The 26,116-nt window shown below is 36.3% G+C and overlaps 1 protein-coding gene across 1 annotated transcript in view; it reads left to right on the plus strand.

Annotated features, from left to right (window-relative positions):
- Positions 1-26,116, plus strand: part of WDR33 (WD repeat domain 33) — a 71,594-nt gene that overhangs the window by 26,924 nt on the left and 18,554 nt on the right. Inside the window, exons 8-10 of the mRNA XM_075716901.1 lie at positions 24,584-24,710; positions 25,291-25,445; positions 25,581-25,659. Coding sequence (XP_075573016.1) covers positions 24,584-24,710; positions 25,291-25,445; positions 25,581-25,659 — 361 coding nt within the window. The remainder of the gene's footprint in view (positions 1-24,583; positions 24,711-25,290; positions 25,446-25,580; positions 25,660-26,116) is intronic.

The following is a 26,116-nucleotide window of genomic DNA, read 5'->3' on the forward strand; positions in this document are numbered from 1 at the left end:
GTTTTGGTAATGTTACCATCTTGATGATAACAAGCACAGTTTGGTGCACTTGCAAAGATGCACTTGTAGGCATCGAACTGATGTTAAAATAAAAATGTTTTTGTTAAAATAACAAGACACAGAAAATAGTCTATAGTATAACAATATGTTGTTTTCATGTCAATAATCTGTTACTCTGAAAGGCATTTCCAATAATGACATTTATAACAAAACACCGTCAGGTCTTTAAACAGTTGCAGTGAAGGTAATGCCAGGACTCATGTAAACAGCCCCCATTTCTATAAAAACATACACACTGATGGCTTTTAATCATGCTAATTACATCTAGTGAAAAAATGTATGCAGTAAAAGCTTGATGTCCTTCTATTTTTCTTGAGAAATTAATGTTACCATGATTTTGACTGGTGGCTGTGAATCTTTGGGTATTGGGTCTGCGCTGACGTATCCCTGAGAACATTTTGGGTAGATCATTAGTTAGCATGATTCCTTAATTATTCCCAGTGTGAAATCATGGGTTAGGAGGCTATGAACACATTTCAGTGTTGTCAGTTCCACTGTCCTTCCTTCTCCTTCCTTTCACAGTCACACACACAAAATCCAGTAGAAACATGTGCTTGAGAGGACTAAGATTTTCATTCAGAAGTCTAGACGAGCTCTGTGTTCCCAGGATTTGAAAGGTTGCCTGGCTTAAATAGGTCTTTTGGGGAGGGTGACTCTGTCTAGCTCTCTGAAGGATGGTAACCCAGGATTTGATAAGATATTTTGTAGATAAGTTTTTCTGTTTTCTGGCTGTAAAATAGAGTAATACACTAAAAGATCTTCCAGCCAACATGGTAGATTTGGCAAAAGATTTTTTTCTTATCCTAACTTGAACAATTAAAAGCAATCGTGATTCCTTTATATTCTGTCTGGATTTAAAATTTGCAGTTCGTAACAACATGTAATTTCTTACTAGTATGAGATTTACTCCAAGGAAAGTCTTTTGCCTGTCTTTAATAACATTGCTCTGCCTGGAATTTCCTGTTCAGGCATAACACCATTGCAAAAACTCATCACCTACAGTGTACGTGCATGCAGAAGTCACAGCAGTCACAGTAAACTTAAATTTTCATCTGCTTACAAGTTCTGAAAAAGTGTCTCCGCAGCTAGTCATACTGAAATAACTGGAGAATTTTTTATTTCTTCCTTCTACGCTGTTTCTGGATCTTCATTAGCAAATAAAATAATATGAAGAGTGTTCAGTTGTTAAAATCTATTGTATGGTTTGTATACTCTGCACTTTCTGCCTGAAAGTGAAGGATCTCTTCAAAGTTTTTTGACATCTGCTTCCTCAGTCAAATAGCAAACCCTGTACTTAAATTCAGAGATTATGTGTTCAGTACTTGAAAGGAACCAGAATTAACCAGAACTACATCTTCAGTTTGGTCCTTCACTTTTAAATATACATTCATAGCTAGATCTTAGCCTTTGAAGCAGGTAGCTTCTAAAACTGTTACCTTTTCCTGGAACGTAATTGAACTCTATATGGGATAATTTAAAAGAAAAAAAAAAAATCATGATGTTGCTTTTTCCATCTTTCTTCCCTTTATATGAGGTTTTTCTGTTGTTTTCCTTGTCTCAGTAGGGAGAGAAAACCCAGCAAATTCAAGAAATACATGTATGTTGATACTGGGTTTCTTGTAAGGAGACAGTGTTTAAACCTTCAGTTCTTTGTAGGGGCTTGCTTCTTTGTGCTGTTAGGATTTCAGGTATATCTGATACGTCTTTTAGTCTACTGATGCATCTCTACACAAATGAATATTAGAAGGATTTTTCCTCAGAACAGTAGCCTAAGATGAGATGAGACCTGGCTGATACTGGCACCAACCATAGTCAATCTAGAGAAGGCAAGTCCTTGAATTTTTTACCTTAAAGATGAGCTGGTTTGAAATGCTAGTATTGAATCAGTTAAATATCTTTGTTGGTAGATTTTAGTATGGCCGCTTATGTTGCAGGTCTCTGATCTTCGTGAATCTTCATTGTCAAGGCAAAGTTTGGGATGAGGGAGAGGTCTAAGTTGCAGTTAAGTCTTTTGAGGTACAGTTGTACTCTGGCTGTGCATCAAACTCTTCATGTGTTTTAGACACAAATGGTAGAGAACTCGCTCACTGGGATGTTAATAGTGAATCTGTTGAGGTTTTTTTTCTTCACAAACAGTTCAGATCACTTGCACAATTAGTGACGCAGGAGCCCTTTTGTTCTGCTGTATGCATTGTGCCAGCCCTGATGCTGCTGCTTTGGCATTGCATGCATAGAGGACTCTTTACACAGTCTCATTCACTTTTCCATCTCATTTAGGAAACCTCTCTGTTACCTGTTTGAGATTAAGAGTTAGAAATATTGTATACAATTTCCAGCTTCCTAAATGGAAGTTACCATGCAAAATATATTTTCCTAGTATCTGTATACTTTTTCCAGAGTTAAGTAACACCAAGGACTTGGAGTGTGAATACATATACACCTTCCTGAGTTCACAGATAACCTCAGTCATTGCTGCTTGCTAGGGTGGTGAGTATAACCTACACTAGATGGGAAGAATCCAATCTCTTCTTGCTTGAGGCTGCTAATGTTCAGGTGTCATCTAGCAACTCAGTTTTATTCCTGAATATGACTTTCAAGGCTACAGTGTCTTGGTTTTCTCTGTATAGGAAACTTTATTAGAGGTAGACTTGTTAAAATATCCAGTTCTATTTGTATTAAATGTAAAAATCCATCTGAGAGTTGAGAAAGAAACTTCCTGCTCTGTTTACTTAATATCAGGTTTCTATTTGTGAAGTATTCTGGATTGGACAAAAATTTTGTTTGATCAACTATACTTGAGGTCCTTAGTTTCTGTGATTAAAAGGTGGTGATTAGGAGGTAGCTTCATGACGCCTCTGCTCTGCTCCCTAAAACAATGCCAGGAGAATTAGAGGGTATTGAAGATTGCTGTTGGAGCTGGTTGCATCTGATATGCCTAAAAGCATTTGGTTTATATTGCAGTCCAGTTCTGACTAATGTTGAATTACAACATACTAGAGTTCTGATTCTCATCTAGAATCTAGTGTTTTAAAAATCCTGAAAAGTTAATAACTAAGAATACAGAATTCTCAAAGAATGAATGAAAGAGATCACGAGAGATGAGCCACAGAACCATGCTATAAAAGTTATACCGGACGCTTCTGTCAACACTTTTCATGCGACAAGAATGAAGAGGCTCTGTGAGAATGAGATTATTTCAGATTCAATTTTGAAATCTCTTTTCCTCCCTGAAAATTATACTGAAGCCGAAAGTTATATAATCTCTCATTTTGAGTCCAAGGGCAAATTTTACATTAAAAAGGCTAATACTTGTAATAAATATGTTTTGTTAAGCTTGGAGGAATATTGAGAAACCCTCATGTTTCACAGGACAGCCAACTCTTAGTGCTGCTGAAATACATAATACTTCCTTAAGACGTTTCCCGATTGCATCATTAGGGTTTCTTACATGTGCTTCCTTTTGTGTGATAATTGCAAGGGGTAGATAAATACTGAACTAGGTGAAACCTTCTGGTTTATGGTTTATTAGTATAAATACTTCAGTGGTGAGAACTTTACTGTCATCTGTTGTGACTACATATAGAGGTAAACATAGTATGGCACGATACTCTGCATAGTTAGGTCAGGATTTCACCTACAGTTAGAACCATTGATGCAGCAGTCAGCTTTGTCCTCAAGCCCTGCTCATTGTCATTGAGAAGGAAGAAACTATTTTAAGCAGTTTACATTGGTGCTAATGATAAAAGTCCCAAACTACAGAGGCGCTAAATATTGATGCTGAGATGATACCAGTCTTCCTTTCTCAGCATGAGTGTAATTGTTGAAAAGGATGCCGGTTGTATGCATTAAGAATGGTGGCTTCCTCATATCTACTCACCAGTATTTGTTGTATCAAAGGTTCTCAACAGAAACAGAGTCATCTGGAGTTAGTCTTAATGCAAGTTATGTTAGTAACTCATCTTCTCTGATAAAATCTTATGTGGATAAATACTCAGAATTGGGTACTTCCTTTATTTTTTTTAATTGAGTCTTTCATCTGACATACCATTTCCTACTAGAGTGTAACTACAGAAATAAATATGCTATTTCAGAATAAATGGTAGAATTCTTCAAAAAACAAACCCCAGAGTTCTCTGGTGAAAATAATCCATGTCAGTCCTTAGAAGCCTGCAAGGAAAGTTTCTTGACTCCACTTTTCTTTTGTGTGTGGATTAAACAGACCACATTTATTTTTTTTTCTTTCCTCTTTTCATATTCTGTAGTTACTGTACTAAAAGCTTTTGTGCATCTAGGTGAGCATAGCCTTTGCAAAGCATTTGATATTTTCTTTTGCATCATTTCAATTCTGCACACTCAAATTATTTCCTATTATAGTACATTTAGCTCTGAGTGATATTCTGGCTTTAGTAGTGAGACACTTTGCATCAAGTTTTATCATATGAATAACATGGCAGTTCCCATACTTAAGATTACACTTTCATCTGGACTGGGATATGGGGAGACAGCTTGCAAATGTTTTCCCTAAAACATGGTGGTATTTTTTTCTCTCTTCCATACCTGCCTGGCCTTACATTCTCATGAGAAAGCTAGTCCTGCTCATCACATGTTGCATTTGTAGGAAGACACAGTCGAAAGAGAAACTGGGGAATGTGCTGAGATGGGATTGTATAGCAGACCAGGAGAAAGGGATAAATAAGAATCCTGAAAAAAACCTGGGTGAAAGGTATCTGGAAATGAGAAGGATAGCAAATGGGAGGAACGTGTAGAGGCTGTGTCAGTATGAAAAAAACTTAATAAAATAATAGCTGGTGTAATGCTTGGGAAAAGATAGTGGCAGCGTGAGCAAGGAGATAAGAATGAGGTGGTGGAAACTAATGGAAGTTGTGCTCCTGGCATTGTGGGGATAAATCTGGGCAAACTCAACTTGCTGGAGCAGCAAGAGAAGAGGCTGGATTTTTATGGCTGAATGACACACTCAGACACAAATGGACAGTATGTAAGGTACCAAGAGTCTGTGTATATATACTATAATGTGAGTGTGTGGAAATGTGTAATAACAGTACCCATATACATACACTTTTTTTCCTAATCTCTTAAATTTTATGTTCTATGTCATGACTCTTAGACACTTAAGTTGATGAGTTTGAGTAGAGTTAGGAACACATTCTGTATTCGTTCAGAAGATGAGTATGGAGTGCTATATTAGGAAGCAAATGATGCCATTATTCCTACTGTAACTAGGAGAAAGCTGTCTCTACCAGCTGATTAAAACTCCTGATGTTTTTTATTAGTCCCTGAGAAGTAATGTGGATTCCCCTTCCCCGCCCCCACCTCAAGTTTTGTCGATTTAACAGCTCTAAAACTGAAATATCTAATAGTTGCTCTTCAGACCTAAGGCTAGCTCTGGATTGCTTCAGTTGAGAATATAATCAAGGTACATACATGCTGCACGCTTCTGCAAAAAGCGGTTGATTAGATTAAGCATGCAAACATGTAATCAACATTAATTTTCAAAGTACAGTGCTGGAACTTTCCAAGTGACTGAGATTCATTTCACAGGGAAAATACAAACTGTCATTTAATTTTGCAACTTACAGATAAAAGGTTTTTGTTGAAAATAAAACACTTTTCAAGGGAATACATTTTGATTTTTATTGCTGAAAGTAGGTATGTGTATTGCAGGTGAAGTAACTGTCTTGGAAGTTTTATAAATTCATATTTTATAGTGGAAAGTATTTTTACAGTTTTTTTTAAAATTAAATGATAGGGCTGTTAAGAGTCTTGGCTTCAAAGAAGCACAGCTGTAAGCATCAAAAGTACAGCTATATAGGAGAAAACTACAACTTTACAAAATATTTTTATCTTATAAAAAGTTTCATGGACTAAGTTTAACACTTCTTCCATCCCAGACAGTTTGGATTACTATTTGTAATTATTATCTCAGTGGAAGCATCTGATATTTCTAGTTCTGCAAGACATTATTTTGATACATTACTCAATCCATCAAATTCTGGCTTGTGTTCAACAATTTAAAGCATGAGTTAGTTACGTATCTTTTTTTAAAATGCAATATTTTCTTAATATTTGTCATATTGCATATAAACTGATTTTGCTCCAATAAAGATATGTAGGTAGGTAGAACTATCCCAGATATAACTACAGCCACATATTATATCACTTCAGTATAATTTTCTGGTGTAGACAAGGCAAGGACTGCAAGTATCTTGCATATATTGTCTTTGAAGACAGAAAGTTATCTTTAACTGGTTTTGACCATTCATAGAAATTGTGTGTGTAGCTTTTTGCTCATGAGAATAAGCTTTTAGGGGGAACTTAATATGGCTATTTAAGTACGAGCCTGACCTGAGAAGCTGAAAGTTAACTGCAACAGGATTGGAGTAAGTGCTTCTACCAAGTTCCCAAGATCTCAGAGAGTAAACTTAAAAATTCCATTCAAAAAAGCTGAGGAATGTGTTTCCTTGGCTACTTAAAATTGGGGAAAAAACATATCTTTTAGTAAAAAGCAAACCCAGCTTTTCGGTGTGTGCTGGCAGATGCATATTTTCTACCATACGTGCAATAGCTTTTTTCTTTGCCTTTTTATTTAGAATGATGGAGCATGAAAATACTTTAAATGTTATATTAAAATATTACTTTTTAAACCTCACTTTAAAAAACCTTCCTCTAAAAGGACTCATAACACCTAATAAATTAGGAAGTTCACTGTAGCTATTCTACCCCTCAAAGAGTGGGATGAATTGATGAAAAAACGTAGCTCAGGATCCAGTCTATTATTGCTATTATTACATGTTAGGGAAAAGTAAGTCTAAATATTTATACAATACTTCTGCATTTGAACTTCTGTTTATAGCTGCCTTTTTTTCTTTCTTCTCCAAGATGATCCTATTCTGCTTTATTTTTCTGTGTGTGTTAAGATTTAAGGAAGGAGGAGCTCTGGTAAGTTTTTACTGTCCTCAGACTGAGAGTTTGTGTAGCAAGATTTCAGCATTCTTCCTTGCTTAACGCAAGGCCTAATGCTCATTGAGAACTATTTTTCATCAGAAGTTGAGGTTCTTCCTGGCTTTATAAATGATCAGGACACTTAAAGATTTAAAAAAAAAAAAAAAAAATCTGAGTATCTTCTTTCAATTCAATGAAGAGCTGATTTTTCCCCACCCACAAACTTCCCATGGGAGAAACTTGTCCTGAGATGGGACATAGAGTTTCAGATGAAAGTAAAACATTTTCCTTTGAAAAGAGAATTTTCATGATTCTTTAATATTTAGAGATACATAGCACAAATTGATGTATAAATGGTATTCACAGGTAAGTAATTTCCCACTTAAGTACAAGTCTGATGGGAATTCCTAGAAGTTTCAGTTCAGACTCATTTGGTGTTCCAGGTATGTTGCCATTAGAAAAATAAATATTGCAGTACAGTTGAAAGTTCTAAAAATAGTTTATCTCATTCTCTAGTCGAATGGAAAACACATTTAAAATGCCATTTTTACTGGGGAGATGGAGGGTCTCACTTTCAGTTTGGTAGGTTGTTTTTTTGTGGGGTGTTTTTTGGGGATTGGTTGGTTGTTTTTTGGGTTTTTTTCTTCAGCTCTTCTCTTACTGAGCAGTGTGAGAGTTTTGCTTAATTTTAGATATTGTGCAGTCTCTGTCCTTGGAGATTTTTAAAATAAAACTGGATAATCCCATGGGCACATTGGTCTGACCCAATAGCTTTGAGCAGGAGGTTGAACAAGGTACTTCTGAGGTTCCTTCCAACCTGACTTACCCTGTTATCTTATGATACTGAATTCCTCTGTTTTGCCAAAGGGGAAACAAAAGAACAAAGAATCCCAGTGATTTAATTTTTAGTTACCTTCAGCTGTACACCAGCGTATATGACATAAGGAACTGATTTTCAAAAGACTGTATCAAAAGTTCGTTATTTTTTTAGTTCGTTTTTCTTCCAGCTTTTAACATGCCTGAGGAAATGCATGCTACCTATTTGGATTGGAAAGATTTGTTAAATGTTTAGTGGAAATTTTTCCAGAGATGATAAATGTTTGGTCATCCCACAGTGATTGATAGTTTGTTCAACTTAATCATTATGAAGTTTAAGGATTGCTTAGAGTCCTCCTACAAGCAATGAAAATTTGTTGTAAATAAGATGGAAGATTTGATAGCATGCTGTCAGCATCTTCAAAGCTTTTTCTGATTATGTAGTTAAGTGAGGTAAAAAGATATCTATAGATACATATATAGATAGATATATATGCAATTGTTATATATGCATATGTATTTTCAGTCAGTCTCTACAGCCTTTATAATGGTACCCAGCGGCACATTTTATGGACTTAATATTAGTTGCTGCTTTCTTGTTTGTTTCAAAATTATGCAGCCCTGAAATAGATTGGACAGGCAGTGTTGTAAAGCTCTAAAGCATATGCACAATTAAAATAGATTGAAAATGTTTGCTTTAAAAGAAAAAAAGTAATTTAGGTAACTGATTTACTCCTAAAGGAGCCTAGGTTTGTCCATCTGCTTTGTCACTGCTGTTCTTGAAGGTGCATTTCTCTAGATCATGTTTCTAAGTTCTCCAGAGGAGCCATAAGAGACCTGGTATTTTCGCAAACACCAGCCTTTATGTCTAGATGAAATGGGTGTTACAGATTTTTTTTTTTCCCCTCCAAGCAAAAGCTGGTCTACATAGTGTATTTCATCATTTATGCCCACACTTATCCCAAGTTTTGGCTGACCTTTATGTCTAAAACAAAACTATTTAATTAATTTTCAAGTTTAAGCATATTAACAGAAGACTGCACAATATTAAGTATAATTTTGAGACTGCAATTATCTTAAAGTTAGAAAAGAAAGTAGAAGTTGCCGTGTCTTGAAACATGCTACTTTTCAAGCACTTGAAAAGCCCAAGCCAGATTTGTTCTGTTGTTCTACTACAGATGAGTTTAGAAAGGAATACCACTATATTTCAAAATCTGTAGACAAAATTCCCCGTTCTGAATTGTAGTTAATCAGTAGCAAGGAGCTGTTGCACACAGAAAATACCACCTGGACAGCTATCGAGCATACTTGTATGTAGCATAGTACAAGATCTAAAAATTTTTAGCAAGATATCTCTGTTTTCTGAAGGTTGACTAGGTCTGCAGCTTGGTATGGTGCACTGTGTTACTGCGTGCTGTTTGTGCCTGGTCAAGAAAAATCCTGCCTTTTTGTTATATCTTCCTTCTGCTCTTTCTTATTCATGCATAATTTGTAGGCAGAAGTAATGTTTTTAATTAGACCAGCTGATATAGTTAAAAAAAAGGGTTGTGTTTTGGTTGGTTTTTTTTGTTGTTGTTGGCTTTTTTTAAAAAAAAAATAAAAGCCACACCAACCTGTCTTAAGGACACAACAACTTGCTTATTTTAGGTCAGCTGATATAGTTGGATATTAAGATGTCTTTTCCCTACAGATCTTGCTTTATACTCTTAAATCCTCAGACAGCAATGACTCTTTGTTGCTGCCCTAGCAGGAACTCCACCCACTTAAAATGAATTTATAAGATGTTTTCTTTTTGGAATACATATATTCTCAAAATCATTATTGTCTTGGCTAGTTTTCTACATCTAGTGATTAGGAATATCGATAATGTTGATGAATATGGATTTCTGTGGATCACCATTCTCCTTTTGGAAGTCCCTGTTCTCCAGAGACTTACAAGTAAGCATACGGTATTAAGACTAGGAATGTACAATGCTAAATTCACTCAGACAATTCTTTTATTATATTAAAAAGATTTATATTCTGCAGTTTTATTCTGGAGATCTTTGGGCAAAGGTAGGTTCTGTATTTCACACCATCCCCAGCTTATCATGACTATCCTTTGCTTCCAAAGGAATGGAGAAAAAAAATTATCATTCCAGTCGCCTATGTAAGCATGTCATTTCTGTAGTATATATTGTGTTTGCTGACAGTTTCAAACAGGGCTTTTATAAAAATGCAACCAGAAATTTTAATGCTAGTATTAAACTTTAGAATTTCTGTGTTCACATTATAAAACTGGAATGGCGGAGCCTTTAAATAGCAGGTGCAATCTTGTCGGCCGTTTTTGTAGAGGTGTAACTGCTGCTTCCTGTCTGGAAAAAAAAAACCCACCAAACCCCAAACCATCCTGCTTGCTCAAAGGCTTCCTCACATACTGTGTGCTTCTCTCCCACTCTGTGATTTTCTTTTCCCTGTGTCATGGAATTCTTCAAGGAATATACAGTCTTTGTTCTTGAGAGCACTTACTATGTATGTTTCAGTCTACAATTTTACCATGCGGATGTCTGTTCCTAGTAAGTCTGGGTGGAAATACTGGCAGTTAAGTCTGTCTGTGTTGTGCACAATGGTTGAAGTTGTTTCTGCAGAACTGTCCCCCACCAGGTATCATCGCTGCAACATGTAGCAAGCCATAGCACTTTACTGAAATTCAAAGAAGATTCTAAATAATGGTGTTCTATTCCACAGAACTTATTTACTAGAAATACCAGAAGTTATTTTTAACCCACTGCAAAATATTTTCTTGACCAAATTAATAACTTTTGTTCCAGTAGTATGTTGGTATTTGAATAAGTTTGTTTTAACTTTTTGCAAGATACCAAAGTGCAAGTAAGGAATAGGCATGAGACAGGTTTTCCTGAAAACTACTTAAAAGGATTTGTTACAGCAGCAATTATCACAAGTATCTAACAAACATAGTTTAGTAGTGATGTTTGAAAAGTAACAATTTGGGGAATTCTAGTTAGAATTTAATTTTACTTTTAATTTGAAGTGCCATATTAAGAATCTTAGAAATTAATGTTGCATTTAGTAGGCATGAAGAGTATCAGAATATTTTTCCTGACATGTCTACTCTTTGCCATCCTTGCACTGAAAGGAGGACTCGAGCTTAGGAGTGAAAAGTGAATTAACTTTTCAGTTTAGTACAGTCCATGGTTCTTTGGTGCCAGTTACTGTGACTTGGACATCTGTGTGGTAGCAACCGGTAACCCTGCTGATTTAGGTAACAAGTTCTACTGACCGGATGTCGTGTGATAATTCTGGTTCCAATCGGTCTGAATAAATTCTGGTAGTGAAAGGTGGTAAATTGCACTAATCTTCTAGACAATCTGTCCCTCACAAAAAAAGTTTCTCTTCATTCACTCAGCAGCAGAAAAGACTATTCATAAAACTGTATGATAGATGAATCAGGCTTTTGTTTAAAAACTACCACAACCTCTGTAAAAGTTTACTTGTTTGTACATGGTAGGAGGAATAACGGGGTTTGCTGCTTATTTTGCCATAGAATGTATGTCATGCATAGTGCATCTCACTGTAGACGTTGAGTAAAAGAACTTAAAACTCCTAGTCTCTTTTCTGTGAAAGATGCCTTCATACAAAGGCACAACCAGCCTCATTGACGTGCTGTCTTGAGGAGGTTAGGATACTGGTGATGGAGTACAAATGATTAATGTCCAGTCTCCAATAGCTGAAGAATCTGTTATTCTTAAAGCCAGGTGTTTCTCAGCCTGCTGTACCCTCTTCTCCAATGTAGTGCTTGTGTCACAGTTGATCACTCTCATGACACATTGACGCTTGTAAAACTGCATCTTCTAGCAGCAGATAATTCACAAGGGAATATGTATTCCAAAAACAGAGACTAGTCTAATGAAGGTGTATTCTGTGTACTAAAGCAATAACTGTATTTTAACTTGCACTGAAAATAAACTGTTGACATGGGATTATACCTGTTAAAGCTTCCTTTTTTTTGTTAACTTTTTAAGGTTAAAAATGCACTTTGCTCCCAAATACAGGGTTGCTGTATTAACAAAAATATTAAAAATCAAAATGTAAATTTGGCAGAACTGTTATCTTGCATCATTTTGCCAACAAATGTGTTTTTGCTTTTTCAGTTTCCTCAGTGGTTACTTCAGTAGCAATGGCATGCTTTTACATAGCCTTTTCTGAAACAGAAATTATGTCATCTTCTTTCATGAAAGTAATCTCTTTTTGGTCTCTGCTTCTGTTAGTACTTGAATGAGACTACATATGGGGATTTATCTGTTCAAGTGAAGAGGAGACTTTACTACCTCTCCCACAGTCACTGACTCAATTTATCAGTAATTTTATTTTACAGAAGATTTCTGAAGTCCAACTTCCTAGAAGAGAAATACTGCAGTTTTCCATTCCTCAGCTTAGCTATTTCTACACAGCACTGACAGCACTGTAAAAGGTGTTTCATTTGAAGACCACAGATCAGTTCCACTCGAGTCAGGATAGCAACCTTTTACTGGTGATGACTTTTCCCTTGCTATTTATGTGCCAAATCTACTTACCTTGTTCTTCCCATTATTTTGTGAACATATGCCATTTTCCCAAAAGCACTACTTTTTAGCTTCTGTCTCCTACCTCTGTAGTTTCACGTATGGATCCAGTTCATTGTTATCATGTAGACTGGTTTCTACATTTCTGAGACTGGAAAGATATTTTATATTTCCTTTCTTTTGGTGTGTGTAAGATTAAAAACTTCAAAAGCTGCTACAGAAGGCATTGGCAGAAATCTAAGGAATCTTTAGGAAAGAGCTTCTTTCTGAATCACATCTGCCCAGTAAACACTTGTTCTCTTTTGCCTTTGATTTTAAATTTTTTATCTAGTTGGCATTTTCTTCTGGTGGTTTGACCCTACATTTTTTACACAGCTGCAGATGATTTGCATGATTGAAGTTCAGCAGGTATCTTTTGTGGTGGTGTTTTCATATAACAAATGCTCCAAAACCCAGAAAAAAAAGTCCCATAGGTAACTTGTTTATGTTTTCAACTTTTATTTCCAGAATACTAATAATTAAAATCTCTAGCATTAATATTACTGCTTCTGTGCTAGTCTTGTAATGAAGAAGACTTGAGTCAAAATAATGCAGGTAAGATCACTGTTTCAGAAAATTTTAAGTTTTTTCTCAGCATTGCTGAGGAGATGGTTTGAATTCTTTTTCTGCTATGGCTGCACTCTAGAAACAGATGGACATTCTCTATTTTGGATTCTTTTGTCCATGTCATTTGGCTTTTTATGTATTTTGCAGTTTTTTTGCTTTACGTATTTTGTAGAATTTTGTATAAATCTTTTTAAAAGCTTTTTTAAAACTTTATTGTAGAGTTCAAAAAGTTTTTCAGAGTAATTTTTTTTTTTCCCCCCCCTGGGAATCTAAGGTTTTTGACTAACAAAGTGTCTGTCTATCCTTTAATTGGAAAATTGAAAAACTTTCATTTTGAAATATTAGACAGTATTTCTGGTGCTAACATGGAGGGGTATGCAATAACCTCCAGGTGTAGATGTGGCATTTGAATTGAAGATTTTTCTGCTTCTGGGGAGAAAATGTTCCTGTTTTAGTCAACATTTATTTTTCCATTAAAGTTCCATTTAATTCATGAGAACATACACTGCAGTTATAATTGCAATATGCTCTTAGGATACTTCCCTGCAAACCTCCACAACATTCCTTTATGCTTATTTTGGAAATTTGTAACATGCTACTGAGTGCATGTACCTGTAGATTCAAATACAGATTCAGTCATAGACTGCATCACAGAGGGAAACACCACACTTAAATGCCAGTACAATAGTCATATCTTGTCTGTTGTTTTTATTCCTTTGAAGTCAGCAGTGAAAAAATCTAACTGCTAGTCATTTCAAGAAGCACAGGGTTCAAAGAAGTATTCAATCTATCCGTAATATGGTTTGGGGGGGGTCTGTTTAATTCTTCTATCCTCTATTCTGATCTTGAAAGAACAGTCCCTTCATATGTTGTCATAGGAAACCTGTTTCGCACCTATTTTTTTTACATGAAGAGGAAATAGTATTTTTTTACCCGCATTTTAAATCAGATACCATTTGTTCACGTTTACTTGTGACATTAGTAAATGAATCAGAGAACAGCATTTTCCACAAATTGTTACCAGCACCTTTTGTTTGTAACCCCACTTAAACTGGTGATGGACCCTTTTGCCTTTCTTCTTCCCATAACCACTTTTTGTCTTTTTACATGTTCTCCATATTTTTTTCCTCTGGTTTTGATATATCTGAGTTATTTAAGTACTCTTTGGATTGTTTTATCCCCTTTCTTCCTGTTGACATATCTCCTTTTCTTTGTTAGGTTTTATTGCACAAAATCCCTGGTAAGTTTTCAACACCATCTTTTTCCCTGTCTCTCTGTTCGGTCACATGTGAAGAGCTTTACTATTAGATCCATTCATGTGCTTGTGGAATTTAAAATGATACATGGGGAAGCATGGTATTTTAGAGCGCTTCACAGGTATTTATACAACCACACTCTACAAAACAGTTGGTTAACAGGGGACCTGTTTTTAGAATTGAAACAGAAATAGAAAGTATTTGGGTTCCTCTACTTAAATAGGAACTTTAGTATTATCTTTAAATGTGAAAGAGGAAAAGATTTTCTTAAATTTCAGAATTAATAGGTGGCAGGAAAGAGGACTGAGTCTACAGATGTGGTGGTGGGGATACAGGAAGGCACAGGAAAATAAGAGGAAATAAGAGCACTTGATGGTGCAGAAATTTGAAGTAAGACTATGATAAAACTTTCATTGTTTCTGTCTCTTGCCTGAGCTCAGCTTTTCTTTGCTGCTTGATTGAAATTTCAATGGAAGATATTATCTCTATTGTGTTTCTGTAACACTATTCAAATTGTTGTTTTGCTCCTGCATTTCAATTACATTTTTGTACTGAACTTTTCTAAAAATTTTGCTGTGTTTCTTCTCATTAGCCCCAAGATCACGACTAGATTAGACACGTTTGTAAGTCACCACATGATATTACATGCTGGGTTTTTTTCTAATTTTAGTTCACGGTACTCTGCTCATTGTGTGTGTTTCCACCCTCATAATGTACAGCCCTTTTGTATTTCAGTTGCTTGAAAATTGGTACCTTGTACTTGAGATGAAAATTCTCCAGTCTGTTCAGCTTCACCTCTGTATAGAAAGAGCACTGCTTTGTAGCTTAGGCCAATATTACGTGCTCTGCTTTCTGCCACTGGTTTACTTCAGTAGACCTGCTGCTTCCTAGTTTGCTCAATCTTGGTGGTGTAAAATGCAAAGAGCAAGTTAAATGGCCTCTATCTGCATATCCCTTCTTGGATCTCTCATACCTGCGAATTGTCTGGATTATTGACTGACACAAATAAATCTTTTCCTAGAGTGTGTATGAAGTTTGATAATTTCTCTGTTATCTTCTGGCCCTGCCCCTGGGCCAACTGCTGCTCGCTTATTACTGAGAGCAGGTGCTTATGCAGTATTTGCCCTAGAACCAAAGAAAATAGTTTTCCTAACTTCTGTGTACCTAAATTCATTACCTCTTTGCTTAAAATAATGGACTTATGGGGTGTTCTGTATTGGTAAACTGGCTATCAAAAGTAGCTTACATGGGTTTTTTGGTTGGCAAGGAGGAAAACAGTTTTCCTGCAAACTTGCTGTCCCTTGAAGTGAGAAGCTGGCTGGACAAGTGTTCTTCCTCTGTGACTGGCCAGATGAACATGGCTGTCTTGAAAAGTAATTTACTTGTCTGGTAGAGAAGAGAGTTGATAGTACCTCTCCTCTCAATGGGATGTAAAAAAGTAGGATCCTGCCCTGTAGTCTTAACTATAAAAACACATTGAAACCTGTTCTTCCAATGAAGGAAGATCAAGTTGACTGAAAGATCTTGGTAGTCCTGTGTTGGATGTTTTTATTAAAAGATCCTGCGTTCATTTGGGAGTAAGAGTATATCAAGTTATATAAAAGACTTCTTGTAACTTCTTTTGCTGGGATCCGCAAAATTTTTTCTTAGGTTTTAGCAGTTTGCTGAGAGTGAGGTCTGCTCATGTGGCTAGACAGTGGTTTGAAACTTGGATTAACCTCCAAAGTAGGTATCTGGACTATGGTTTTTCTCTTGCAACAGCCATAATCACCAGCAGAACTTCAATGAATGTCCAGCAGGATGTTAAAGGAAATAAGTACTGAAAATGATTAATGATGGTTACTCTCAGCTTTTCTGGAAGCATTTGTTCTCTTCCCTGAGTTGGCAACTAAGTATTCCGACTCTACCACTTACAACCTTGACTGAAATTACAGTCAGAGCACAGAGCTTGAGGCGGGCAGGTACTAAGTTCTGCAGTGTGTCCCCTGATTTCCTTTCTTTTCCCTCCTTTCACTAAATTGCCATGGTAAATTTTAGGATGCACCAAAGTTTCTTTATTAGCTTCAAATTAATTTAAAAATATGTCTAAGTCAGTACTGTGTTTTCTACATTCCTTCTTTCTGTTACTTATTGTAGTATTCAGTAAAAATATCCATCTTTGTCTGGCTTTGCTTAGTGGTGTTTCACACAAGTGTAACAGGCAAAGGCTTGACAAAAGCCTGCAGGTGGAAAGGCTGGGGATTTTGACACCCTTATGGCAGCAAGTGAACACACCAGTCAACATTTTCAATAATTAGCGAGTAAAACTAGTTTCTTAAGTATGTGCTTAAAAAACCTCACTGAAGCTACTCTAGGACCAGTGCATCTTAAAATTACATCACTTACTGGAAGTTTAGCTTCAGGCACCAGTTTTTAACACATGCCCCGCTTTATTCTTGATTCATAAAATACAAGTTTATGTTCTGACTGAGCAAGCAGTTAAACAGTTACTTTTGAGATATAGTGTCATTGTGAGGCTTCAAATGTTTTGACATTCTAATCAGATTCATCTTTTTTTAAAAAAGTTGATGGTACAGGCTATGAGCAGACGCCAAAACACTTGTTTAGTTCATGTTTGGAGGACTTGACTGGGAACGTTTTAATGTGAAAGCTCACACTTTTTGGGGATATTTTTTGGTTTGTTTTTACAAAAAAAATGTTGCCCAGCAAACTGATTCTGTACCCAGATAAAAAGCCACAAATCTATGGGAACTGAAGACTAATGATTGACAAAATCATTGCATTTCCATCTTTCACAGTTTTTCTTCCTTTGAAGGGACTGTTAGTTGTTCTGTTCCTGGACACAGCTATACTTTCCCTTTTCTATATGGCATTCTGTAGCAATTGCCATGCCGCATTAGACTAGAGATCAGTCTTGTCTGATGGCTTAAGACAGTAAACACTCATTAGAGGCAGCGTAAGTTCTTTCAGATCCAGTGACTAGTACCAGATACCTGAAAGGAAGGTGCCAGAAAACAATAGAAAATTGCAGGACAGCTTCTGTCTGAGGGAGTGGTTTTTTTTTTGCTCCTGTCAGCTGTTTATGTTATGAATCATGAGAATTTTTCTTACAATTGCTGTTCATTTTTAATGTTTCTTGTACAACATTATTTTTAATATCATAAATGTAAATACCATTGTAAATAAATATTTTCTGTCAATGAAAAGCAAGTGTGTTGCTGCTTTCAAAGTAGGCTGGCTAATTTTTGAACAGAAAAGAACGTCAAGTCCCAGCTACTTTACAGATAATGTAACCAGCAAAAAAAAAGGATGTTGTTCTACCTTTTGCAATTTAAAAAAGCCCTCTTAATTCTCTGATGAATACCCACAAAGGAATTGTAAGTAATATGCCATAAGAATTTTAATAGATAACTGTGCCTAAGTGCAAAGTAGAATCCAGTCTGCTTTGCATAAATAATTTAACTGTGATGAAAACCTGCCTTTGTCCTGGAATTCAGCTGCCATTACTGCTAAGCACTAGCATATATATATATTGACTAAGAAGGTGTTGGATAGTTTTAATGTGGTGTATCTTCCCCTTTTACACTTTCTGCCCTGTTTTTCCTGTCTTTTCTCTTGAGCTAGCTCTGAGCTTCCTGATGGCTTTCTGGTTAAGATTAATAATGACTTCTTAATTAGAAATAATGACTACTGTATCACACTAAGCATTATGTGGCATTTTAAAGCATCGTAACATAGATGAACTCTCTGTGACAGAGATGCACTTAATGTTGTACATAGGCTTTTTTGATTAAGTGCATAAAAGTGGTGGTAAATTAGAAAATCTGGACACTGATTAAGCAAAATTAGTGAAAATTTTATAGTATTTTTACATACTAAAATAACTTTCTGTTGATAATTATCTGTGATCAGTTTAGGTATTTCAACTATGTCTTATGATTAAAAATTGTGAAACATGCATATTTAATTTTCGTATAGTTCTCACTTCTAAGAGAATGTTAAACAGCTCTTTGCATGTTACAGATGCTGGTCCCATTACTGTGCTGTTGCACAACCTGGTGTCAAACTTGTTCCTATATGTTTTACGACATATGCAGGAAATAACCTGATTGGGTGTAGGTAGTGATAATGCTCAAAAATAAATTCAGGAGTTAAGAAAAAGCAAATATATCTAAAAGGAAAGGTGCATCTATAGTATTTGTAGAGTCTAGCATGAACATACTCGATGATTTAAAAAAAAAAAAAACAAACAAACAAACAAAAAAAAAAAACCAAAAAAACGACCTGACACCACAAATCTAAAACAGTAGACATTTTCTGTTGCGTGATTTTTGTTTCTGTTCAAAGCAATGCATTTCAGCTTTGGAAGTTGCTCAGCATTCTGCCTTCAATTCACTGAAGAATTTAAACATTTACTTTAACATGTGAGTAGTTCCGTTAGTTAAAGACTGAACCCTGCATGACCCAGTTCCCCCATACACTGGGACCCAGCTGAATTTCTTCCCCTCATTTTAAACCCTTACAGAAGACATTGTCATTGAATTTCAACAGATGTAAAGAATTCAGATCATGACATGCCATTACTGGTAATTACATGCAATATATAACAAGATTTTTTTCATGATTCTTTGCAATGCATTTGCAGTTATGCAAGCTCTGCAAGCACACAACTAGCATTAAGTTCAAAGGTTTTTTTTGCTAGTGTTTTAGGATTTTGTAGAATTCAAAGTATTGACTGAGTGGTGTAAGTTCAGTTGGGACTAGCACATACAAATTCTAAACTCATTTATGGAAACACATTTTGGGGGCTGTTTAGCTGTTCCGGGTAATCTTGGGAAAACTTATTTATTTAGCCACACCTGTTTCATTAGTGTTTACTGATTTTTTTTTTTTTTTTTTCTTTTAACCTTCTGATTTCACAGATGATAAAAACAAACTCTCCTGTTATAAGAGCTTTTGTCTGGGAAGAAAAGTTAGTATGTTTATAGAACTGTAAAAAGAAAAAAAAAGATTTGTAAATAACGCTTAATTGTGTCCCATTCTGCTGCTGGTTTAGAGGAATACTGATGATCTAGGAGATACTCCCTGTAGGTAGATTAAAACTCCAGCAGTCTCTCTGGATACCATGTTTAATAAACTAGCAGAGGGCTAGAGAAAGACTGTGAACAAATAAAGGAAAATAAAACTTGAGTTTATGGGACAGAGGTCTGAAAGTATGGTGAAAGGCATAGTTCTTAATCCACTGAAGACTGAAAGGAGCTTTTCCCTTAATTTCTTATTCACCAACCTTCCGCATTATGCTACAAAGAAAAAACATACTGCGTATCTGTAGATGGAGGGTTTCTGTGGCATTCATTCTTGTAGTGGAGAATAGGAAGTGAAAGAGCTCATAGGACAGCTTTCAAGAGGAGTATAGTTCATATACTGTGCTAGGGTAAAGAACGATAAATTACTGGAATTAAAATATATTCTTAACCTTATTGCTAACCTGATTGGTGTTAGCAAAACAGTACCTAGGTTCTTGTAGATAGGCGGTATTCAGTTCCTAAGTGAGCTTTACATAGAAGCAGGGAATTGCTAGGGGAATGGATGACTGTCAGATAACATTTTAAAAGCCTTCCTTAAAAATGGAACAGGCAGAATAATCCAATTTGTTAAGCAGGCTGGAAGCAACTAACAACGTCTAAGGGAATTATGTAGAAAACTGAGAACATCTTTCTGCTAACATGGTTGTTTTCCATTATCTTTGACTTGCAGGTCCCTTGCGGGGGGGTGGGGCATGGAGAACCTTAGTTTCAACGGTAGTAAGACCTGATGTGTCTTTGCAGATCCCTTGGAAACAGTCCCCTACAAATGGCCTGCTCTTCTGACAGGTGCCCTGTTATTTTGGGGATACAGATTACAGGAAGGTGAATGTTACTGTGTGGTGATGAAAAGGCTTCAAGTCTGACCAATTCAAGTGGAGGATACACAGCTCTACTCCCCATTTAAAACTGCATAAGAGAACAAGTCTTTTAAAAAAAAAAAATCCAAGCAAATAGAATTCTCTCTAAATGAGAAACAGTATTGTTGCAGTTAAATGATTATGTTCATTCTTTAAAATATATATAGTTACAAATATCCGTTTTCTTTGGAATGTGGATGTTAAAGTACAAAAAGATGCCTTAAGAGTGTCATCTGATTATGTGCATATACATCAAAATAATTGTTGAGAAAGATCTAGAAATCCTACAATATCATCTACAAAATCCTCTTTCCAATTTATGTGCCTTCAGAATGGGGCTCATTCCTAGGGGAAAGGCTATAATAGAAAAAAAATTTAGCTACAGCAATAAACCTGATATATCTATAATTGATAGTTTATACATAGTTGCATTAGAAAATATATAGATATGTTATAGACTGTAATAAAGACAATGATCTAAAACAACTTTTTTACACCATATATTACATTCACTAAGTCATATATGCAGAAATTAGTGAGAGGGGAAAAAAGTCAGGTCCTTAATTTACATGTACTTTTCCAGACTTGTGACATGCTGGATTTGATCAAACGCTATTATACATAACCTAATTATATCTTTTTATGCCTTTCACCAGCCAGTGTTTCTGTTCAGTGTCTTTTAAAGAACAACCCTTCAAATAAGTTGGCTAAAACTATTAACAATCAGTATTTTAATTAACAGACTTGTGACTATAGTCAGTGCAAAAATTTATTATGCATATGAAAAGTATTATTAGAGAAATACTTCTGTATCTGAACTTTTTTAAGAATCTACATATGCTTATTTTTATTTTTTCTGCAGATTTTTTTAAACATTAGAAAAAGTTATAAGTAAAACTGACAAGCACTAGTATATTGTTTTATGTGCAGACATTAACTCATTATTTTAAATGAGTTCATTTTATCAAAAAATCTTTACCTCCAGTCTTTCATTTCAGTTTGTTTATAGGCCTTCCGTTGCCATGACTTCTAAACAATTCACACATTTCAATTCATTTATCCATAAGATGTCCCTTCAAGGTAGGGAAATGATAAAACATCTAAGCCTTTTACAGACAGGGGCTCGGGGCAGAAAGCGTGCAAGCATTGTTCAGAGAGGGATTCCTGTCCTGGCTCTCCTAGGTCACAGAGACATAAATGTGACTGTTGATGTTACTGAGCAAAAGCTGTTTAGAGTCAGCAAATAAGGAATGTAAACTACAGAGGTTTGCATGAATTAAGGTTTTCTGAGCATGGTGCGTGGTGACAGGAGTTCTGTACCAGAGGAGAGTCTCATTCCCAGGTCTTAGCCTAGAACTAAGAACTGAAAACATCTATGAAGTAAAATCTACCAGCCTTCTTTTTCTGTGGAGTTTTATTTTAAATGTATTTTCTGCATCATCTGTCTCAGTACAGATAGTACGTATATCTATCATCAGAAAGAAGGAAAAGCAACATAGTGTCAATTGCTCCAATTAAAAAAAAAGAGAGGAAAAAAGAAATTTGAAAAGGTCTTATTAGATGATGCTGTTCAGCTACCTTGGTTTTCTTACGTAATTCTTCTGAGTTAGTTCATCCCTTGGGAATAGTTTATTTAAATCATATTTGTTATAGGAAAGAATTTATTTTCTCTCAAGAAAGCTTCATTGCATTAGGAACCTATAGCTAAGTATATATGATGATCCCATTTAGTGCAGAATTTTGTCTAAGAGATGTCTGTCTTGAGGGCAGGATAGATCATTTTGATTAGATTACAAAGGAAGGTCCCCGTTTTCCCCCGCTATTGCCATAGTCCAGAGCATGCTTATTGAAAGATTGCTCTCTGCAGGAAATGCCAGTTATAATGGCATTTATAATGGTTATGTTTTTAAATATTGTAAGTTTCTTCTGATCCCTGTGGTCAATTTTAATGTGCTGATGATGGTCAAAAGCCTGCTGAAGTACATAATGATTTATCTGCTCTGGTTACAAGTTCTGAGTGTCCTGGCATCTTTTGGTACCTTTCAGCTTTGTGGTCTGGGGCTAGTGGGTAGTGACTATCAAACCTGGCTTCCGAGAAGCCCACCAGTCTGGTGCTGTCCCATCACTGTCGCTCCCTTTTGAAGACTTTTAGTGCTTTGGTTGTTCTTTTTAAGTATGTGGCTCTGAACTTGACCTGGACTGCCCACTCTGAGCCTTTTTTCCCCTCAGGGTACATATTTGGGCTGGTTTAACTCAGGTTAGGTCTCGAAAGAAGACCCTAAATCAGGCCTTGCACAGGATGAGCTGTCATCCAGAGATGGCCTTTCACCAGCATAACCTGTTTTCCAGATGCAGTCTTGCCGACTAAACAGAGTAGCCTTTTGTCTCTCGGTGCTCTTTCATTAGTAATTGTCTTTATTTCAGGAACAGCAAGGCCAATGTAATTCCAGTCTGTGTGGGTAGGGTTTTTTTATGGTTTTGCTGGGCTTTGGTGTTTTCCATATTTATGATAGTACTCATGTATTCTAGTCTGAACACATTTTCATATGGTTCAACCAGTTATTAACTGTAATGGAACATTTCTCTATAAGGGCCTATTGTTGCCCTTGAATTAAAATCCCGTCTTTCCTTGGGGGCTGCAGGATAGCAAGTACCTACAGAGTATCATCAGCTGAAAATCTGCAAGCATGAATTGCCTTCCACTATGGAGGAAGAGCACTTTCTCTCTTACTACTGGCTGAATCGTTCCTCCCAAATAAACACTCAGAAGCAAGGTTTGCTCAGCATTCAGCTTCATGTTTTAGTTGAGAGATTTAGTCAGAGCAAATCCAGACAGACAGTACCTTTCATTTCTTTCTGCATCAGAAGAGCCAGAGAGAAGGGAACCAAGGCATCTCAAAGTCCCCCTCTGTTTGTAGGACAGACCACCAGAGCGGTCACTTATGAGCACATTTATAGTCTTTGCAACTTCAGGATCCTGCTCTTCCCTGAGACCCCGCATATTCCAAGGGCAATTCTGCCTGCTATGGCTGGAGGAGGAGAGTTGGGTTCCTTCATCCGTATCGTCAATCAATCCTTAAAGTTGTTCCCCATAAACTTACCAAAGCTGCATTCATTTCTTATTGGGTCAAGAATCTCTTCCCTGTCTGTCCTTTCCTGCTGAGAGGAGGAAAGTTGCACTTGTTTGGATAAAGAGAGTGCTCTATGTGTTAACATTTTGCTTTTATTTTAAGATAGAAGTATATTGCTTATTCTAATTTGATTTTCCTGTGGCCTCAGGAAAATTTCAACTGATATTAATTTTTCATGTCTTGTCGAATTGAGGCCTATATTAAGACAGCTTGTGCTGCTTGAAGTTACGTGTTCCACCATGTAGCAAAGCAGTACTAGTGGGAGCTGCCTGACTTTGATGGGAACCCTTTGTCTTTCATGGAACATGCTACCATTCTTCCATACCATTTTATAACTTCAGTGCCTTTATGTTGCAGACAGCCCTTCCTTTCTCATCTTGCTTTTTTCTTTAGTTACTGCATGCTGCCTCATTTTCTGGCTTTGACTATCACTGTTGGCTTTCCTTTGAAGTGGGCTGGCATGGAGGGAGATTGGAGAAAGAAATTATCATTCATTATTTCTTCTCTAAATCCCTATAGTTCAGCTCAGAAACTTCATTTTGTTGTGTAGCAGGAACAGGCATTTCTTCTTGACAGCTTTTAGATCATCTGAGCATCACTGATTCTCTGTCAAGGTCAGTCATTCTGTTGAAAATGAAATATCACGAGGGTTTTTCTCTCCTAACTCGAGCGTTAAAAAAACCTGAATCCCTCTGACCTGATAAGAGGTTGCATCTCATAAGATTTCTTTTCATCATATGCTAATTTAGTTTTCAGATCCGTAATTTAATTTCTTTGCTTATTTTCTGACAGGACAGCACAATGGTGTACAGATAGGATAGGAACAAATATGTATTTGCCTTTCATTTCCACCATATTTCACAGAAGGTGAAGTGTCACAGTGTTATTTTCCCTTACCACCCTTACCACCAACATACAAATGCTTCATCAATGTTACCTTTAAAATATTGCATAATAGCATAGGGCGAAAGCCCAAAGAAAAGTACCAGTTTGAGCAGAAACTTCTTAGAGAATTTTTATGTTGAAGTGAGTTTGGTTTGAGGGCGTAATCCGAGGAGCAGGTGCTCCCAGTGATTAGTGGGAAGGAATGCAACCTAAATAACTCAAAGAGTTTTTATTTAGTTTGATTTTATGTTATGCTCTGTGATGTTTTTCATTTAGTTTTACATTAGGAGTGCACCCTTTAGTTTTTCAGTGTCTTTTCAGTGTCTGAAATCTCAAAATGAACAATTTTTATCTTCTTAACAGGACATGGAGCAGATGTGAAATGTGTTGACTGGCATCCAACAAAGGGATTAGTTGTATCGGGAAGTAAAGATAGCCAACAGCCCATCAAGTTCTGGGATCCAAAGACTGGCCAGAGCCTTGCCACACTGTAAGTTCTTGCCCACAGGCTTTGATTTGCTCAAATATAAGCTAACTTCATAAAATAACTTCTGGTTTTAATTCCTTTCTTAGCTTTTTGCCTCACATCTTTTCAGCCATACACAGTTGCTTCAAATATAAAGCTAGTGCTTTCGCTGTGCCAGAAAATGTAGAGGTTAGATGAAGTCAAGTCTATACTTGAAAATTGTGACTTTAACATTCCTTATTTAAATTTACTTTGTCCTTCTCCATAGACCTTCTAGTCACACAGTTCTCATCTGGAAAACAGAACTGAGATATGGAAACACAAAGGAGAGGTTTCATCTGGCTGATGAAAAATTTCTTATGCTGCAGTAGAAATGTGCACAGTAACTGAATACTGTCTCAATGAGCATTACCAGTTGCTCTGAAGTACGAAAGAACACGATTAAGGCACAGAGCCTTTGCACAGAAATCCACAGTATTCTGGTTTAGTAGCCTGAACTACTTTGTTACTGACCTGAATATCTGGGACTGATAAATTATCACGTTTTTATTTGTGTCTGAGAAGTCAGTATCTGGACAAACGGTCTGTCTTTCTCTGCTTGCAGACATGCTCATAAAAACACAGTGATGGAGGTGAAACTGAATCTGAATGGCAACTGGCTGTTAACAGCTTCTCGTGACCATCTCTGTAAGCTCTTTGACATTCGTAATCTGAAAGAAGAACTTCAGGTCTTCAGGGGTCATAAGAAGGAGGCGACAGGTCAGAATTTGTTACATTATGTGGATTTTTATTAATAAGTTTGGATTTAAAATTGGAAGTTTTTGAGATCCTGATTTCCATTTATTAGAAATCCTAGTGTTATACTTTCTGATTGTGGCTTACTTTGTATTTCAGCTGTGGCCTGGCATCCTGTTCATGAAGGGCTGTTCGCCAGTGGAGGATCTGATGGCTCTTTGTTGTTCTGGCATGTTGGGTGTGTGGCATTTTCATCAGCACATTAGAAAGATGTTGGTCAGATGTGCAAGCTATTATAGTAAACATAAAATATACTTTGCACCTTTGAATCTGTATTTAACATGCATGTTTATGTATAGTTTTTCTCTATACCCAAGGAAGTTTGTGAATATGCTTCATTTATGATGAAGTTTCCCTGTGCAGATGTATTTTAAAGGATACAATTGCTTGCACAGAAAATAGTCTTTTGTTGAGAGGGTGATGAATGGTTGAAAATCCTAGTTTCTTAGAGCTTGTTCTGAGATGTTGTAATTATTTTGCTTCTAAATGTACAGTTAAAAATCCCTACATTACGGAATTCCATACTAAGAAGAACTGGGAACAATCAATTCACCCAACAGAAAAATAACAGAGGCTTAAGTTTAGCAAAGTATGGGGTAGAGGAAGAGGAACAACTGAATAGCAAAAGTTTTTTT

The sequence above is a fragment of the Pelecanus crispus genome, chromosome 9, assembly GCF_030463565.1.
Source record: "Pelecanus crispus isolate bPelCri1 chromosome 9, bPelCri1.pri, whole genome shotgun sequence".
Lineage (NCBI taxonomy): Eukaryota > Metazoa > Chordata > Aves > Pelecaniformes > Pelecanidae > Pelecanus > Pelecanus crispus.